Raw genomic sequence first — 19,904 nt, forward strand, 5'->3', positions numbered from 1 at the left:
TCAAGGGCTTAGTTCTCGTGCAGGCAGAGGAGGAAAATAAACTAGAGGCTCCAAGTGGAGTATATAAAAGAAGAGCAAATTGACATAGATAAGAGCTCAGTCAGTGAATGTTCAGAGCACTCAGCTTCGTGCAAGACGTCATGCAGCTCTGAAGAAATGATCCTAGCACTGAAATTCAGCCTTGGGCAGAAGAACAGACAGGGCTTGTACGTCATGTTTATCCCACTTACCCTGTGTGATTTCAATTGTGCACAAGACATGTGCCAAATCTCTCTAAGAGATGGAAATTTCTCATTATAATTTCCAGCAAGGCATGAACAGTGAGGGTTTAGGTGTACGTAGTAGGGAAGGTGTGGTGGAGGCCACATTCCTCACAGGGGCACGGCTGAATGTTATATTCTGTTTACTTTTATTTTTAAATGCTTCGCGGCAGTCCCTTGGTGCTTTTCCTATGCCAGTCAGTAAAAAAGACATGTCTGTAGGTAACACTGCAGCTGTAATTTCTGAAAGGACAGAGCTACAAGCAGTCTCCTGTGATACAGATGTTCCTTTTGCCAGCTGAACTTAGAGAGTTAGATAAACATTGCTACTGGAATTATTTCCAAATATGTTTTAATTTACATATTTCAACCAAATGGTTTGCCTAGCTAAATAATGACTTTTTGTTATTCATTTTTTACTGGGTTTTGTTTCAAGGGCTCTCTTTGAGGGTCGGGCTAGATCAAAGGTATTCTATGATAACATTGACTCCCCATGAAGGGAAAGAAGTGAGTGGTTGTGGTCCTCCTCCCGGCACAGACCGAGGAGCTAGGACAGAGCTACACTAATCTGTACCCAGTTCCTGTTACAGTGCCACCCGTCCCACTACTGCAACTGGAGAAGTGTTGCACCAGAAACAACAGTGTGACACTGGCCTGGAGGATGCCACCTTTGAGCCACAATCCAGTGGAGGGTTATATCCTGGAACTTGACGATGGAGATGGTGGCCAATTCCGAGTGAGAATTTCATTCAGCATTTATTTGTATTTCTTTGTATATAAGTTTCCTCAGGAAATAGATTTGTGTCTGAGGGGAGGGTGAGAGGGGCCAGGGAAAGTACAATTTATCAAAGCATCTCTGCTTCCATCAAATAGATGTAGAAAGCCTTGGTCGTGATTTCTGCTCATTAGAAGAAGTTCCAGCTTGGATAGGAAGCTTGGTTAAAACTTTTCCTGGGGTACTGGCAAAGAGGCCTTGTGGATGTGAAAGGTAGAATTTCAAGTCACTGCCATATCTACTGCATGTTCCTCCTGGAGAATGCACCTACAGAAAATCCCATACCAGCCTATAAGATCTGAAAGTGGCTCACACCACATATCAAAGATTTTTTTGAAGCCCTTCCTCTTGCCTGTCCATAGCAGCCGCTTCTGACAGATGAGATTCTTGGTCTGGAAATGCACTTCAGTTTTTCCTATTTTTCTGAGTTAAATTGGCTTCCTGTGTAAAAAATACAGGTTTTTTTTCGGGAAGAGAGACAAGGCTGGGGGAGGTGTTCCTCAGGTATGCTGCAGAGGCATTGGTAAGTATGGGAGGATACCCCAGTGCCATTCTCCCAGAACTCCAGTGTGATTCCACAACTGCTTGCTTATGCCTGAGGGTGCTGAATACTTCCACTCTCCCATCCTCTCCCTCTACATCCCAAAAAACAAACCACAGAAATAATTCAAGCAGCTTTCTGCCAGCCACGTCCTGCTGGAAGCAGTGGTCTGCAGTGCTGTGGCTTGCTGCTGCTGTTCATGCTTTTGTTACTTCAAGACCATGCTAAGCCAATGCCATCTCTAGAGGCTAGTGCCTTGAAATCATTACTGCAGAGCACATCTGCTCTCTTCACAAATGGGAAATCATGTCAAAACACAGGATGAGATTTGTCCAGAAGCTGTAAACTGACTTCCCACTGGAACCCTGAAAGTTACTAAAGGTGAAAGTGGCCTGGAACTGGCCTGCCTGACCTCCCTCAGTTGCCTTCCTGTGCCAGACTGTTACATCCACAGCCAGCAGAGACACCTCATTTGGATGCTCCTCATTAGGAAAAACAGCAGTGTTGGTACTGTGTTTTGAGAAGTACGCAGTGTTTCTGGAATTTCTCAATTCCTTGGTCCAAGAACCATTTGGCATGTGTTTGAAGAGGCTGGTCTCTTCCACTGGAGATGTGAAAAGGTTCCTTTGTTCAGGAGCTGCTGACACAGTCAGTAGGTAAGAGTGGCATAATGAATGAAGTGTTAGGGGTGATGTGTGGCACATTCCAGCTTATCGGATAAAACATTTCTGGTATTATTCACATCTAAATAAATACTTGTGAATACTTTCAGCCTGCTGCCTGAACACAATTGTTTCCTTTTCTCTCATATTCTGTTACTTTGTTCAGTTTTCCAATAAATGTGAGGTTTCTAGGCTACTTACAGTTTATCACAAACTATCATTTGGCTGATCCTGTTCATTATTTTGCCTAGCATTTCCTCCTCCTGAAATATTTCACATTACACCAGTGCTTGCTCTTTAACAAATCCTTGCAGACTCTTACTGCGTCTCTGCTGTCTAGTTGCTATTTCATCAGGTCCTAATCTTTAGGAGGCTGGCTTCTTCTGGCCCTGTCTTAGCAGGTTTCAGAATCATATATTAATGCAGGCGTGAGGAAGCCTTTCCAACAGAATGAAACTGTACTTACTTTTTTTTTTAATTCCTCCTTTCCCCGTTTTTATAGTCCTATATAAATATTAAGAAGGGCTATGATGGTTAAGGTTCTGGGACTACTCTCCAAAACAGTTTTGGAGTAAATGTTTTGAAGTAAAAGTTTTGGGAAAATAGGATTAAAAATAAAATCTTTCTCTTTATGTTCCCTTTACTGCTGTACCTTCTCAGCTTTACCTTCACCTTAGTGTCTCCACTGCTGACCTTACCTCTTGTCTTCACTTCTGTAGCTGTTCATGTTATAACAGCATGCACTCTGCATTCTCTGAAGCCATCATAAGCTATTTACTTGTGATTTATGTTTACAAATCTTAATGTGATTATGAGGCAGAAAGGAACAGCTGTGGTTTTTGTTTGTTTGTTTGTTATGTTTGTGTGTGTGTTTAGGAAGTATATGTTGGCAAGGAGACTCTCTGCACTATCGATGGCCTTCATTTCAACAGCACCTATAATGCAAGAGTCAAAGCTTTTAACTCATCCGGAGTTGGTCCATACAGCAAGACAGTTATTTTACAGACATCAGATGGTGAGTTTGATGTTGAATCCAACCTGCACACGAATGACTGATGTTGTCAAGTGTCAGTGCCAGTACCACACACAGCTGTGGGTATATTCTGATGGCTTCTGTGGTGCACTTGGGCTGCACTGAGCCTGCCATTTCTGGGGGAACAACCTAGACCTAAATCCACTAATGATAATAGTCAGGTAGCCCATTTCTTTAAACCTTAGGGGATTTTCCATTGTAGGTAACACTTCAGGTTTCGAGTAAGTGCAATTTTACTTTTGAGGTCTAATTAAGTTTTTTATTTTTTTTAGCATACAGAAGCCATTAGGCACTGGATATTTATATGCCACTCTGTCCCCACTTCTCCATAAATTTTTGGAATTTATTTTTTTCCTCACTTACTGCTTCAATTTCACAGCAAGTTTTGATAAGACAGAGATGGGAATTCATGCTTGTTCCTCTGTAATTATAGTTGACATCCATGAGGGCATTACAGAAGTTCATCTTCAGTAATGATACCGTAATGAATTGGAAAGTATGTGCTGTCCTCACATGCACTTTTATGCTGTTGCCAAAATAGGCCAGTATAAAATTTTTATACTTTAAGTGCTTTTTCTGGTTGGATTTCTTTTTCCCCCCTTTGATAAACTGATGAAATTTGTCCTAACCATTGTGGACACATTGGTCCTCCATTTCCATTAGAGGCAATCCTGAACCAATTCACATCTGCGAATGGCTTTTACATTATATAAAGAAGCCTGTGTTTCCTCAATGACTTTCTTCTTACTGTGTGAGAACAGAAAGTCACTGCCTTTAGAAACCTACACTCTGATATGCAGGCACAGATGACATAAGACACATGAGTAATTTACACTTCATAGCACCTTCAAGACAAATGGACTGAAAAGCATCTTTCAGTTATTACTGGGACTATGCAGATTGCATGAAGCACTCTTTCCTTTCTCTCTCACTCACCAAAGGGCAGTCTGAGCTGGGTCACAGTGCAAAGCAATCTTGTGTAACTGCCTTTTTTAATAAGAAAGAACTCCTTGTTATTCGAGAGTGCCATGGGGTCTTTAGGAAGTCCCAGTCTCATCTTCCTAGTGGAAATAAAGTGGCTGATGGGTAGTTGCAGCCCATTCTGCTGTAATCTTGCCTCTCCTTTTCCCTCACACAGTGGCATGGTTCACTTTCGACCCCTCCTCGGCTCACAGGGACATCGTGCTGTCGAACGACAACCAGACCGCCACCTGCAGCAGTTACGATGACCGTGTTGTCCTTGGCACGGCCGCCTTCTCCAAGGGTGTGCATTACTGGGAACTGCACGTGGACCGGTATGACAACCATCCTGATCCAGCCTTTGGCATTGCCAGGATTAATGTTGTCAAGGACATGATGCTAGGCAAGGATGACAAGGCGTGGGCTATGTACGTTGACAACAACCGCAGCTGGTTCATGCACTGCAATTCTCACACCAACCGGTAAGCACTGTCTGCATGTTTATCTCCTTACTGATTGTTTTTCTTGCTTGTCATCAGAAGAAGGGATCTCAGTAAGCCATAGTCCATCTCCTTGCCAAATAGAGTTATGTTATTCCTAACGGAATTCTTAAAAATCACCAGTGATGGCAATGGCATCTTCTCCCCTAGCAATCTGTATCTGTGTACATTATTCTCTCTTAGCAGGTTTTTCCTGAGATCTAGCCTGAATCTCCATTGCTTTGTTTAAACCCATAGTCACATGTCACACCCACAATGTCAGTAGATAGGAGTGCCATGCAGTCACAGACGCAGGATTTATTTCACTGCTGGAAGAATGCAGGGAGAAATGTGATCCATTCTCTCCTTTAGGAAGACTTTTGGCTACAGGATCATTGTCCAAAATGTAGGTGTTTGTGAGTCCTGAAAGATGACTAAGTGCTGTGCTGTAGGCCACACTGAGTATGATGTGGACACTAAGGCTGTGAGGGCGAAGTGACTGCCTCCCTCGACTGAGTCATTGTGTTCAAAACCTTTGGAAGATGTCTCAACCATGACAACCAATACTGACAAAGGAAGATTTGGGGATACCCCCAAACCATTGTTACCAAACCCTCCTGACTGAAAGAGAAGATCTGCATGCTCCATGCAGCAGAATGGTGGGGATAGATCTAGCTGAAGCTGGCTCCAGGGCTGAATCCTTCAGGGACATTGCACATTAGCATGGATTTGGTGTTGTGCTGACATGGAGGCATGGCTCTTAGCACTTGCAGTAGCTAACTCTGTGAAGTGCTGATTGTGTTTTCTTTGATGGGATGCTGCCCCATGTAGAGGAGATATGATCAGCTTCACATGAGGGCCCCTGGGGTACCACCAATGCATGAATGCATTGCTCACTCTGTGCCCAGAGGGAGGATCAGGCCCTAGTTGAAGGTCAGCTGTGTGTTACAGGGACTGAGGCCCTTGAGAAGATCTCAGCTAAAGACTGAGATTCAGGATCCTAAATCCCGTGTGTATTTTGGGTAACAGTGTATTTGTGTACCTACTTTACCATGATGGGAGACAGATGTACAAAGTGACTGACCGAGGATATACAGCAGGTCTTTGGCAGACTGGGAATCAGTTTTGGTTTAGTTTTCCACTGACTGTCTCTGCGAGTTTTCCATACTCATGAGCTCAGACATTATTTCTGTTATATCACATAATTAAAAGGGAAGTTTGCAGTGTTTTTTAAAATGCTCAAATGCTTGTGTTATCTTCTTTGAGAGAGAAGTTCATGCCAGCATTCATGGCATCCTAAAGCTGCTTGTAATGTCTCCTGTTGAATAGTCACTCATACTCTAAAACATACTTGTATTTCAGTGAGAGTAATTTCTGTTTGAAGTAGTTTGGTTTCTGTTTGAAGAAGTTGGAAGAACCTTGTAGCTGGACCCAAAGCTATCTGAAGTAAAGGTGAATATTTTCATTGGCCCCAAAGGCCTTAGGTAATGTCCTAAGTAGATAAAGAAACCGTGTCCTGAATAAATGTAGAGTAAAATAACATCAGAATAACGAATGTGTCCAAAGCTTCTCTGTTCCTTTAATATCTTGATTTGATTTGATTTAGGGTGGAAGTAATGTTAAGCTGTGTTAATTTTAATGCTCTGTGAAACAGCTTATGCTTTCTGGAAAAAAGCTGGCAAACACTGTGTGTGCTGCTGTCCCAGAAACCTATTTTATGGGTTTGGTCACAGATGTGCTCCTTCCCACAAGCAACAGAAGAGCCAAGCAAAAGCTTTCCTTCTGAGAAGCACAAACAGTGGAAATACTTTGAATTTCCAATCATCCTGCTTAAACGGGAGAACAGAGTACTTTCTGTTGACAACAGCTTCCCTGTTTTTACTGGGGAAAACCCAAAGATTTTGCAGGCATATCCAAGGAATGGGCAGACCAATGAAATATTCTTTCAAGTGAAATATACTGACAAAGGGCATGTAGTCTCATGGAATCACATGCGCTTCAATGAAATTAGGTCTAAGCATTATATTTTTAACTGTGACAGTCAAGTAGGTCAGTTTTTTAACTCGTTAGCTGTGGTAGTCTCGTGAAAACAGTTGTTGCTGCCTCGTCGTTTTCCCACTGGAGACAAGGGCATGAGAACACACTGTCACAGTCCAAAGAAAATTTCTTGCCAACTTCTAGCCTCTCAGATGCTCCTATACTGGAGACTATATCTTAGTAATCATATCATCCATTCAAATCTGCTCAAAATTAAATTAGAGTGATAAATTAATGAATGGCTTCAGGGATAAGGTGAGGTGGAGCTTGAAAGACCTAGGCATGGGGCCTGCCATGTTTAGAGCACTTTCCTGTTCTTTTCACTCACAATATGCACCATGGGACCTGCCTACATCCTTAAAAAGTGACAGGCTGGGCCTGTCTTCAACAATGCTAGAAAAAAAGGAATGAACAGGTGAATCTAATGCTATCAAACTCCAAGAGACCTTTGAAAATAGGTTGAGCAAACACCAGTTTAGAAGACAGCTCAGAGACATAGCTCTGTGAGGCACCTTTAAGCCTTGTTGTTCCTGGAAGTAATCAGCTCACACCAGAGACATGTACCCATTGCTCAGAGGCACTCATGGCAGTACTTGTTCCTCATAATGTTCCCAAAAGCAGGAGTATCCTGTGCTGTAATCAATATTCTAGCCACTGCATTGCTACATGAAGGAAGTGATTGAAATCACACTGGAATGTTTTATATTTTATGCTAGGAGACATGGAAAGTCAAAATCTAGAGCTACTCTTTAAGCTCCCTGCATGAAGAGAGTCTCCTTACTAACTGTGGAGGTCTCAAGGCCAAGTTCTCATCAAACGAAAATGTTACAATTGATTGAAAAAGACTGTTCTTGACAGTAGATGCAGCAAGGTTCCTGCAAAGGTTCCTTCACTATATAAATGCTGTTAGTGCAGAATTAAACTAATTCTTCAGCATATTAAACAGTGTTCATATATTAAGATTGATTTTTCAGTGATAGTGAAGCTTTCTGTTCTTAATTCCTCAAGCCACTTCAGTCCAGCTTTTCAAACTGCCCAAAATGCTGCTGAAACCATCCTGGGAAGGTGAGACTCCACTGCATCAGTCAGTTGCACTTTTCAGGGCAGCCAAATTGGTGTATCCACACTCAGACCTTCCAGCCTTCCACACAGTGGCACAGTCAGCACTGAGCCTTGTGCACAGAGATGAATGTTTGTCTGACTGTGTGAAAAGATGTGTGAGAATTGGGATTTACTTGGAATAATGAAAGAGTGGCGCGTGTCTTCAAAAATGGATTGTCATTGAAGAAGCACTGTAGCAGGTGGCTGTGCTTTCCCTTTACACAGCCTGCAGGCTATCAGGAGCCTATAGCACAGTGAACATTAAGCAGTTTAAAAAGGCATCGCAGTAAGGACTCAGCTCTTGGAGGTGCTGACACAGGCTGGGCCGTGTGCCCCGGCAGCAGCAGCTCCTCTCCAGCACGGCATTCCCTGTGGACTGCAGAGAAGTCACTCAATGTCACCGTGTACCACACGACTAATTAGCCCACCAGAAGCAAATTAGTTTATTATATTGGAAAGAGCATCATCATCTCAAAAAGGCAAAGCTGTTTCCCCAAGAGAATCAATGCCATTTAGAAAGATGTCATAAACTCTGTTTTAAAACACTGCATGATATAAAACATGTTGCACTACAGTCAGAGCTGTTCCCGGAGAAAAAAATAACATAACCCACTTGTAGATAGTTCTGAATTGTGGTGCTGCAATCTCCCACAGAACCATTATGAATTTTATGATTGAGTGCTTTTAATACAAACATCCTAGATACTAAGATCCTGAGGATGGGTAAATGTCCTAACTTTTGTTGGAAAATAGTTGTGGAGAGGAGCGCAAAGACAAGCATATTAATGCTTATAGTACCAGAAATAAATTTAAGAGAGCTCAGAACTGCATAGTTATACATCTTACATATCTGAGAACCTAACTGGTGATTCTCAATTGTTTTGATATTGTTCGAAGAGCTTTAAATAGAGATGTCAGCGCACTATTGCCATCACTATCATGGATAAAGCTCCGGTTACCTTTAAAGGAAATAGCATGCGCCACATTTAGTTTAAAGGAAACCTGTTTATGACACCTAGTGGACACAATGAAAATTTCTTACCCTGCACCATGTTTCTAATTGTATTTAATTTTTTTTTTTTTTATATATGCCAGCTCTTATGATAAATCTTATGTTAAAACTGCGTTTATCTTGTGAATTTCATGTGCCCAAGGGCAGCTTGTGGTGCAAAAGACAGTCACTTCCTTTCCTGATGCAAATGATTTGAAATCTGATTTAGCCTGAACAAATTGTGTCAGGCTGTAAATCCATCGCAGAGCCCCTATGACATTAGCAAAGCAGTGGTGCCTGTGGCTAATCTGCATATGTAGCAGATTTCTTGCTCAGCGCTCTTTAAAGCACTATTGGATTTGACTAACCCCCGAATCAAAGTGCATTAATGTCAAATTGTTCATGCATGTAATGGCTGGGTCTGCCCTGGCAAACTCTGACACCATGGTAGCTCTCAGCAGCTGCTCCTGACATAGCCATTTAGCACCAATGTTAATAGCTGTGCCCCAGCTCTTGAAGCAGCTTGGTCATGGACCTGTGCTTGTCTCTAACCTGCCCTACCTTCCCTTCCTCCCCAAAACCAGTTCCTATGGACCTATGTGGGCTCCCCGGACACTGGAAAATCGGGTCCCCTTAGAGACTGCCAAGATAAGCTTCTAGCTGCCAGCAGGGAGAGTGATTCAGATGAGTGCCAAGGACACAAGCATTCTGCTTTTACATTTTCTGCTGTGCATCAGCGTTCTACGGCAGGAGCACTCTCAGGAGCTCTGCCTCCAGAAGTCCTGCCTTGCACACTCAGCAATGGACTGATCTGCTCACCTGCCCATTTCTTGTCAGCCTAGGGGATTTGGACACCATTACCACCTCTTAGGTTACAGCTGGAGGAGAGATGGACCTCATTTCTCTTTATGACACCCCTTTTAAGCTCTGATGAACATGGCACATCTCTTTTGGGTAAAGGCGTGGCATAATCACAGTCAAAATGCAGTGGGATAAGTACTGTGCTGTGCTGCTCCATTCTCCCTTTGTTTTCTGAGACTGCACATCCTAGAGAGAACGGCAGTGGTGCAGCACTCTGTCTACACTAAACCCCTTTGTGTGCATTTGTACTTCAGGACCGAAGGAGGAGTTTCCAAAGGTGCCACCGTTGGTGTCCTCCTGGATCTAAATAAGCACAACCTGACTTTCTACATAAATGGGCAGCAACAAGGGCCTCCAGCTTTTGAAAACGTAGAGGGTGTCTTCATGCCTGCACTGAGCCTCAATCGAAACGTCCAGGTAAGTCTTCTATAGTTCAATGCAACCTAATCTGTTCAGGTAAAAAGGGCCATGTGCCCCTGGCCATTTCTGCTGAGACTGGTAGCATCATAGGCAGGTAGTCAGTGTGGATATTGGCTCTTTCCTTCTCAGACAGACATCCAGGCTACTGATGCTTTCTTGAAAACTGAACTCAGCCTTCTGTCTTGCCTCACAGATGCAAAGGGTAGTGTTATAAAAACAAGTCAACATGCCTGCATCTGATAACCTTCATCATTCTGCTGCAATGCTCCACTTAGAAAGCAGCAGTGCTAAGGCTTCCTCTGCCACTTTGACAAAAACAACACAAGGATATGAATTCCTCTTAGATCTTATGTTGAGAGATAATTAGCATTGGCAACAGACAGAAATGCCAGCAGCATAGCAGTTAGTTGAGCAAAGTCAGCATAGGTCAGGGGATTAGTCCAGCAGAGAAAACTCAGTCAGCACATCACTGGTGAAGTTCAGAGGCTGCTCTCTGTTCTCAAGAGGATCTCCTCTTGGAGAAACACTTTAAATATTTTGCTTTTTTAACTTCAAAACTACTGCATATGGCTGAAACAGGAGGTAATGCAACAGGAGGTGTAGCACTGAGGGACATGGTTAGTGGGTATGGAGGGAGTGGGCTGACAGTTGCAGTGGATGATCTTAGTGGTCTTTTCCAACATTTATTGTTCTATGGAGAACCAGAGCCTTTACCTGTGGAAAGAGCCAGAAGCCTGAGGATGGTGGCATCTAAATCTTTCAGGAAAGTTTCATAGCTTTATTGTATTTGATGCACAAAAGTAGAAGACACAGGCATTCCCTGCTATTTTCAACAATAGGTTTTCAATTGCAGCTTACCTTTAACACCTACATCTTGTAAGCAGCTGGCAAACAGTTCTTTCCATGACCAAAATAAAGTAAGGCATGGCCAACAAGGTGTGAGGGGGAAGCTATGAATTTGACTTGCTGTTGAATGGTGCTCTGAAATGTCTGTGTGGGAACTCTGAACTTGTAGAAATATTGTCATGTTGTAAAAGGAGCTGTGCTCTGCCCTGCCAGGACAAGGAAGAAAGGATTTTTTATATATTTAGTACATTGTCTCAACAATGTAATTGTTTTCCTGAACTACTCTAGAATCCCTCACACAAAAACTGACCACCTTGGGCTTGGGAGCACTGTTGGAGTTCTAGAAATAGTGGCTTAATTTAGGAAGAAGTGTTGGCACTTGGCTTCTAGCTCAGAGGGGTTCCTGGTAATTTTAGGGGCTCAGTATCATCACATAAATATAGTTGATTACTTAATCTTGGATCAGAAGCTCCACAGCCCCACTCTTGTCATTTGCTTACTCTGGGCCTTCACAAATGCTTTCTGCTGGAGATGTCCCAGTTTTGATAGTCGGTGTTATTTCTCCTTTGTGTAGGTGACACTGCACACAGGACTGGAGGTTCCCCAATGCGTAAAGCAGCCAAAGTTGCCCAGCAACTAATGACACTCCTGCTGACCCTGTGCTGGATTCTGTAAGCTGTCTCAGTGTGATTTGACACATTTCAGTAAGTCAGTAAAAAAGCACTCTCTTCCCTAATGTGGAATGTTCTACACCATTGCTCACTGAGCACTCTGCTGGTTGCAACTAGCCCACTCCATCTTTAGTTTAACAAGCCATAGCAAGCATACCCACAGAACTGGCACTGGATTACAGATGGGTACCTGAACATATCTGCACTGCACTCATGTGCTCACACATGCATACACATGTATATATTTATAAGGTGAGAAGTTAAATGAATTTATTTTCTCTCTCATGGCTGGGATTTGTGCTCAAAAGATATTATGCATGTTGGAAAACACAGACAAGACTAGGACTGGGGAACAATGGCTGTTGGAACAATTTACCAGTTGGTGAACGAGATTCCTTTGCCACCTGCAGTCCTTAATTGAAGACAGCATGTGTTCTGGCAGCTGAAGTGGAAGCTGCATGCTCAGTTAAAGAATTCACAGGCAAGATTCTGTTATCTGTTACATCCAGGGGCTCAAATAACACTTAATTATTCCTTCTGGCTCCAAATCGCCATAAGCTCTGCACTACATTCCCCTCGAGTTCAGTGGCAGAACTTGCACTTATCTTCAACAAGAACAAGAATGGATTCCAGATGCTGTTGTGTAATAGTTGTGCTTATTTGAGCTGACAGCATGGTATGTGCAGAATTCAGATATGAAAAGTGGAGAGAAAAATATTTCTGATACATTTTCATGTATCTTACTTAACTGTGACTGTGTGGACTACTCATAGAGAAGACCCATTAGTGATTATCAACACATCACTTGAAAAATGAAGCAAGAGGGATCTTTTTGAATTTAACTAATAAGAGTTTTATTTAAATATGGTACGTGCAAAGTATCCCACACAGAGAAATATTGCTTTCCAGCCTTGATCCCAATAAGTCCTACGCAGCTGTAGTTCCAATGTAGCTTTGAGATCAAAAGCCTTAATTTTCTATTAGATTAGGATCATGTAACTAATGTCTTGATCTCCACGAAGCATTTGAACAGGAGAGATTTATGAGATTAATGCTAAATCAATTTTTAAGAATTTTTCTGGAATGGGACATGAATCCTTTCAAGACTTGGATGTATCTTGCATCTCCCATGAAAGCAAGAGGCCGTGTCAGGTGCTGTCCATGACAACATGAATCTGACCACCATGGAAGTTCCCAGCACAGAACAGAGCTCCCACCTGCACACTGGTGTCTAAAAATGCATTGATTTGTGTGTGTTTCTTTTCCTCTGAAACAAATTAACGTGTGCAACTGTGTGTATAGAGGTGATGCATAAGAACAAGATGCAGCAGACTGTGTGAGTCCATGACATTCTGGGCTTTGTTATTTCAATCCTACATAAGTGTGGTGATATCAAACATGAAAAGCACCAACTCTTACATCTTAGTGATGTACTAAATCCTCTGTTAATGCTTCTTGTACAGATATTCCTCTCCAAGCATACATATACGCACATGCATATTGTACTCAGCCAAGTAGGTTTGAAGCCTGAAAAAATGTGTTTTAATACCAACACAGCTTACTGCCTCACATTATGCTATGGCCACAGGATCGCCAGCTCAGGCCTCTCTTAGAGCAGCCAGCTGCAGGTGCGTGTTCAGTCCCGGACACACGGCTCAGGTGGCACAGAGTGCTGGAGGGCTGCACTGAGAGACAGCAGCCTCACTGGCAGCATCCTCTTTGCAGTCACTGCAGAGAGGTAAAGGCAACCCATCCTGCAGTAGTTACAGGCGGTTTCACAGGTGAATCACAGCCTGCCACCAGTACCTGTACCTGGCTGATATCTCATGGCCACCTCTCCTGCAGAACGGCAGTGCGCCTCCAGTGATGTCAAGACTGAAATAGGAAACAAAACCAACAGCAGGAAAATATAACCTTAGCTGTTAAGTGGGAAAGCAACTATACAACTATATTTTCTTCACTCTGAAATGGATTGTATTAGTAAACTTTTAGACATAACTGTGCTACCCTCATCTTCATTTCTTAAAGAATAGCAGAAACCAACTGAGTTTTAATTTTCAGTTTCATTTAATGCCATGTGAACTCATGCAGGATTTTCTAATTTAGTGGGTCTGCTTTAACCTACCTCAGCTCAAACGCTCCTGGACCCCAGCCTTCTTCCTGAGTGTGCTCATTGCAAACCTGTCTTCAGTGAACACAAGAGCTGTAATCACAGCATTGGCTTCAAGTATTGCCAGTCAGAGCAGTGTGTGGGAACACTGTACATAGGCTGCACATAGATTTTTATATTTGAAAACATCCTGAGATAATTTTAATACAGAAGACACTCCACTTTCACTTTTCTTATTAAAAGCAACCAGGTGTTGTTTGCTTTGCAACTGAACCTCTGTCTTTACTCCCAAATTCTGTGAAGGAAATTCAAATGAATTTAGGTCTTGTCACTCTTCAACCACCGCCAGGCATTTATGATTAACTCAGAATGTGTTTTTGAAGCATTTGCAGTACTTGGTTTTGGTATGCTTTGGTATCGGTTCCTAGTGTTGTACCTTGGGAAGAACGCAGCGAATGATACAGGTTACTGTGCTTTAATGCAAACATGAACAGTAGGTGGGGACATACTTCAGATCTGTAGAGAAGCACAGAGAAGCTCATTTATTATTCTAACACCCGTACAGGTACCTGTGAGGTACAGACTAACTAACTGCCATTATAGTCTCTTTGTAACCTAGTGGAGATGCAAATAAAATAAAAGGAATACAGTTAAAAGTAGGTATCCTGCATTAGCAATACCAGGTCTGAATCTAAACAAAATGGACTATATGTTGGTTGTGTACACATTCAAGGACTTGGATTAGGCATGATCCATAGCAATAAACCAAGTAACCCCCATCAAGCACAGTCTCATGACTTCAGCTAGATCAATTTTGGTAGTGTAACAGAGTAAATGCTTAAGTAATTAGAATTCTGCTAGGAAACTCATTACTCTATGTGTAACAATGCAGAGCATCCAGGTGGCAGCAGAAGCCATCTAAACGTAGACCAGAGCAGAGCTTTCCTTTTGCAGAATAGCACTGAGTGGGGAGAAGTTTGGCACTTACTTTCACCTCTCTGCTCAGGCTGGAAGTAGCTTGTTTCTCTGTAAGTTAACTATCCAATTTGGTTATAAGCCCAGCTGTCTGCATGTTCTTCATCTACAGCATCACTTTTGCCAGCTTTTGTTTCCTTCCAATCTCTTCTTTGGAAGGGAGCCAGCCTTTAGTAGTATGGTCCTTGCAGAAATTGTGTTACTGACTATCCAGATTGCTTCCCAGGCACCTGGGTAAGCACAGAGATGCCTTTCATGGGATGCATCTGCTCCTGGAGCACAGGCCGATCCTTGTAAACAAAACAGAGCCTTCTGAGCTGGGATGAATCTTGCCCCACGTGGCACAGAGCCCACATGAGGCACCTGTAAACTTAATGTTTAAAAAAGTCCTGTTCTAATAAGCACAATGAAGCTTGACTTCTGCATATGTCAATTTGGAGCATCTGCATCTGTCTAAGTAAGTACAGTAGGCAAACTTTCTGTCCTGCAGAGCAACGAGGGATGCTCAGTTTTCACCTATCCATGTGAACCCAAATATCATCCTTTGTGAACCTTTGTCCCTGCTCTTTCCTCTGCAAATTTCCCTATTAATTTCAGTGGGACCAAATAGAAGAACTGTGCCATCAGGGGTATTGTCAGACTCCCAAGGTGTGCAGTGCTATACCATTTCCTACACTTGCATTTCCCTCATCAACACAAAACTACCACAAAGATATTTTTACAGAAAGGTAATGTCAGCATGGGCACAGGCCTAGGTGACACTCCCTTACTTCTTCTGAGGTTGAAAGGTGTGCACTGTAAAACAAATGTCAGTGAGGATGGTAGGAAACTATGATGTATCTTTAATTTGGAAAGCAATTTGGCTTCTAAAACAAAGAAGACAGGCAGACAACTCAGTCATGTCCCATACTTGCTATACAGTTGAGACACAGAGTAAAATACATTGGACAAAAATGAAAAGGAAAAAAAAAAAAAAAGCACAAGGTTACATATACGAGAACTTAAGAGGAAAAAGTATCAAATGTGATTTATTATATGCATAATGTTTCATCGTGTTGTAAATAAAGCCATTAAAGTGTATTGCTGTAGTTTGTTCTTGGCTGGTGGTAGAGTTCTGTCATAGTGCTGTAAAAGTCTGTTTTCTAATTTTTCTTTTCTTCAAAGTGTAATTAGTAAAGATGGCAGAGAGCACCCAGTCCTCTACTTTCCTAGTTGTTCTAGAGCAAAAAGAAATGTGATATGCAGTTTTTTTCTCCTTTCTTACATAATAATATTTATAAAAGAAGTAAGAATGAGAAGGTCAAGGCTAAGCTGCCACTACCACCACATGAAAAACACTGTGATTGCCAATGAGGTGGTGCATTCTGGACCATAAATAAGACAACCTGTCCCTGTTAGAAGGGATGAAGAGCACAGCAACCTGCTAACAGCCAGCAAGTACATCTTCTATTCACAAAGGGAATGACAAAGAAATAGATTTGTTAAACCTAATCTCAGGCTTTACCAGCTTTGTAGCATTCTGCTTAAATAGCATAGGAAACAACTAACCTTTGAACCAGACAAAATAATATGAAAACCCAAGTATCTTGGCTAGCTCAGCCTTGCAAGGGAGATTACAGTTACAAGTCCACCAACAGGTTATTGCAACAAATGCATTACAAATGCAAACGGCACTTGTCATCAACAATTACCAAACAAAGATGGAAAATCACCTTAGTAACTTTTCATTTTTGTTTTCTTTTTTGTTTGTTTTTTGTTCTGTTTTTGTTTTGGTGGTTTTTTTGTTTTTGTTTTTGTTTTTGTTTTTCCCCTTTTTCTTTGAAGCAAGCTGCTTGTAGTTTTTACTGACAACATTTCTGGTGATTATCTCATAGCACTGAACGCTGCGCACATGCAGGTGGCTGGAGTGGCAGCTTGAAGCACAAACCCCATCATGGTTAAGAAGCACTCAGTCTTCTTATGTGCAGAAGCCCATATGCAAGCCATGCAAACTAAGTGTGTGGGGCTTCTGCAGCTTTGCACAATACAAGAGATAGATGTGCAGTGACTGCAATAGATACTCAGTACCACGTTCCCCTTCTGTCAAGCAACCTTCCTTCTGTTCTATTTGTTATTGGAAGCAAATACAAGCAGAATATCACTTTTTTTTCCTCCCTAACTGGAAGATTTCTATTATTTTTCCTTAAATCAGTAGAATATTTATGGATCCAGATTGCATCCTTTCATCATGATTGCTGATACCACCTCCCTTAAATGTTGTCAATAAAAACACTGACCTTTCTAGGTAGCATGGTGAGAAGATATTATGTGATGAATATTAAAATAAATGCATGAGGTAAAACTGCTGTTATTTCTGATTGTTATATGAAGCATGAATAACACTAATTTAAATGTTGGCAACCAAAAAACATGCAAGGAATAAGATAACGGTGTTCACTTCTGGTCAAGTGAAAGATGAGAAGTTGTTTCTGTTTTCTTCTTAACCATGACGTTCTTTTCTTCAGCATTGTCTCCCACAACTTATATGAATTTGGAACTGGTGAAATATACATCTCTTCTGTATGTGTCTGTCACCAGATCGAGAGAAAAATATAAACTTTTTATAATTTTGTATCTGTAGCAAAGTTTGTATTTTTTGAATTGGAAACAAACTGCTTTTTGTCTTTTGGTCTGACTAAAACTTTGTGTATTATTATTATTACTCTTTTGGAAAAACCTGACGTATGAGTTTATGCCATTTTACAATTTCTAAATAAATTCTTAAAACATTGCCAACAAACCCAACATCAGTACCCTATTCGTTATTACTGAGTAAGCTGTCTTGTGTGGATGGGGCACTCATGCAGGACACGTGCCAAACTGCTGGTACCTGCTTCATTACCACAGTCAAGAGTAATCCAGAGAAAGCCAGTCTCTTACTCAGATAAACCATCCATGTCTCACCTTTACACATATGCCAGATTCAAACACCTGTCTCTCAGCACTGCTCCATTAGCTCTGACTCGCGTGTTCCTTAGGGCCATCAGGTAAGAATACAAGGCAGAAAAGGTAAAACTTCATAACAGTTTAAAGTTACATATACTGCTGATGCTGCAAACCATCGTCAAGCAGGTGCCTTGAGAGGGACTGAGCACTGCCCCCAAAAAAGCGCATTTAGGTTAAGCAATCCAATGAATGCCTGTTAATAAAGAAGAAAGCACAGTAACACACTGGGAGGAGTGCTAGGAAAAGAACAGAGGCCCATCCAAACCAAACAATTGGCAGTAAGTAAAGAAAAGAACACAAAAACATCATCCATCATGGTGATGGGGTGTTTTTAAGCAAGAGACAACTTGGCATCAACTGCTCCACTGCATAGACTTCTTGCTACTTGACTGCAGACAGGAGGCAAAAATAAATGGTCCCTGCTTTCTCTTACCTATAATGAACCAATACTGGTTTCATGCATCAGCATATGTCTCCAGAACATGTTTGCTGGTTGAACAGACACTTTCATACTCTGTTAATTAATAACACATTCTAGTTCAGAGGAACAGTAAGTGCATAAATGTTTCTGAACAGTTATTAGCTAAATCACAGTCATTATAATTTTTGTTAATGTGTCCAGTTACAAAACTGGGCTAAAGCTATCATATTTTACTGAGAACATGATCCTGCAAGTATGTAGTATGGCTAACTGAAATCACCTCAATGATTTGATGTTAAAAAGAAACAGCACCACGTAACAGAAGAGCATACATACCAACATTACAGGTATGAGAAACTGTAGCTTCTTGAATGAGCTTTTAATTTTTCCAAGTTTTTTGTTTCACTGTCAACTTAGCATTCCAATTTTCTTCTTTTTATTTTAAGAACTGAATTTCATTCAACTCTTTATCTCTTCTTCTGGTCTTTTAAAACTTGACACCAGGACTGCAAAATTCAGACGCTCCCTTTGGACCAAGTTTCACTCCCAAAAAACATTTCGGCAGTTGTGGAGATAGGAAGAGAACTTAACCCTTTAAATTACCTAGGCTGAGTGAGGATGCAAACTCCCATAGCACATAATACCCAAAGCCAGATGAACAGAATTTCATGTAGAAGTGGGCATTAAAAATAAACAAACACCAAACTCAAGGATCAACCAGGAATCAAAAGATACAGGTTATTCCATAACATCCAAAGCCCATCTATTGCCTCAGCAAGTTTTGATGCTCTCTACACAATCAGGCTTGGTGATTACACCCTCACATGCAATCATGATTTGACATTTCTTAAGTCTGCATATTCAGTAACCGGATAGGATTGCTGATTCCAGTGTGAATTTGCAACTAATGCTGATTAAGCAATTACAAAGTGTGATAACAGCATTTAGCAATCCAGCTTAGAGCCATGTGGGAAGAGCATGCAGAAACACTCCCTTCCTCTTTTTACCTGACTCTGTTCTCCTTCTGGGTTCCCTCCCTTTGAGTCCTCAAACTGTATTGGCACAGTGCTTCTCCAAGGCTTGAAAGTTAAGGTGAAAGGTACAGGGGAAAGATCTTGTGAGAAAGTATTGCATCCTGTGCTGTAGTTCCCCCACGTCAAGATAATTTCTTATCCTGGGAAGGGAGCAGTTGCTGGTGTTGCTGTTCTCATTGCTAGCTGCAAGCTGGCTCAGCCCTCACTGTTCACTGAGGTTAGAGATCAGCTTATTCAGGTTCCCATGAGGCAGCTAGGAAGCATGTTTTCCAAATCCTCATGGGTAAGCTGAATTTCACCTGTACATCTAAAAGAAGCATCTCCAATAACGACTATTTTCCTTCTCATATATATCTGCTTCACTGCCCCAGCTGCTCAATAACCTTAAATATATTAAAAAAAAAAGCATGAACTTTTCTTCTGTTTTTATCAGTTAGGTTAACTGTTAAGCGACAAACAAGTTAACGATGAAGAATGTGTAGCTACTGGATGCCTGTACCTCATCTGGCATTCAGCTCAGTTCTTGGATGTTGCCTGCTGTTGTATACTGAATTACATCACAGTCACCCTCAAAACAATCATCTGAAACTGTGGTGTTCTCTATAGATATAGAGGTTCAGCCTCTAACTCTTACCTTCAGAAGAATCTCATTTTTCATTCTTGAGAAGATAACTCCAAAACCTTAAAAGACTTTGCTGGGCATGAAAACTGTTTTGTAGTTCCACTCTTCACTAACAACTCA

The 19,904-nt window shown here is 41.6% G+C and overlaps 1 protein-coding gene across 2 annotated transcripts in view; it reads left to right on the forward strand.

Moving 5' to 3' along the window:
• The window catches only part of TRIM67 (tripartite motif containing 67), a 37,727-nt gene extending 20,227 nt beyond the window's left edge, over positions 1 to 17,500 (forward strand). The window contains exons 6-10 of one of the 2 annotated variants that reach the window (XM_085219772.1): positions 839 to 996; positions 3,115 to 3,253; positions 4,410 to 4,713; positions 9,955 to 10,117; positions 11,541 to 17,500. In XM_085219772.1, the coding sequence (XP_085075898.1) occupies positions 839 to 996; positions 3,115 to 3,253; positions 4,410 to 4,713; positions 9,955 to 10,117; positions 11,541 to 11,606 (830 nt within the window). In that variant the 3' untranslated portion in view covers positions 11,607 to 17,500. The remainder of the gene's footprint in view (positions 1 to 838; positions 997 to 3,114; positions 3,254 to 4,409; positions 4,714 to 9,954; positions 10,118 to 11,540) is intronic. The other variant, XM_031552200.2, reaches the window with a different exon arrangement.
• The last annotated feature ends 2,404 nt before the right edge of the window (positions 17,501 to 19,904 follow it).

This window comes from Meleagris gallopavo, chromosome 2 (genome assembly GCF_905368555.1).
Source record: "Meleagris gallopavo chromosome 2, MGAL_WU_HG_1.1, whole genome shotgun sequence".
Classification (NCBI taxonomy): Eukaryota; Metazoa; Chordata; class Aves; order Galliformes; family Phasianidae; genus Meleagris; species Meleagris gallopavo.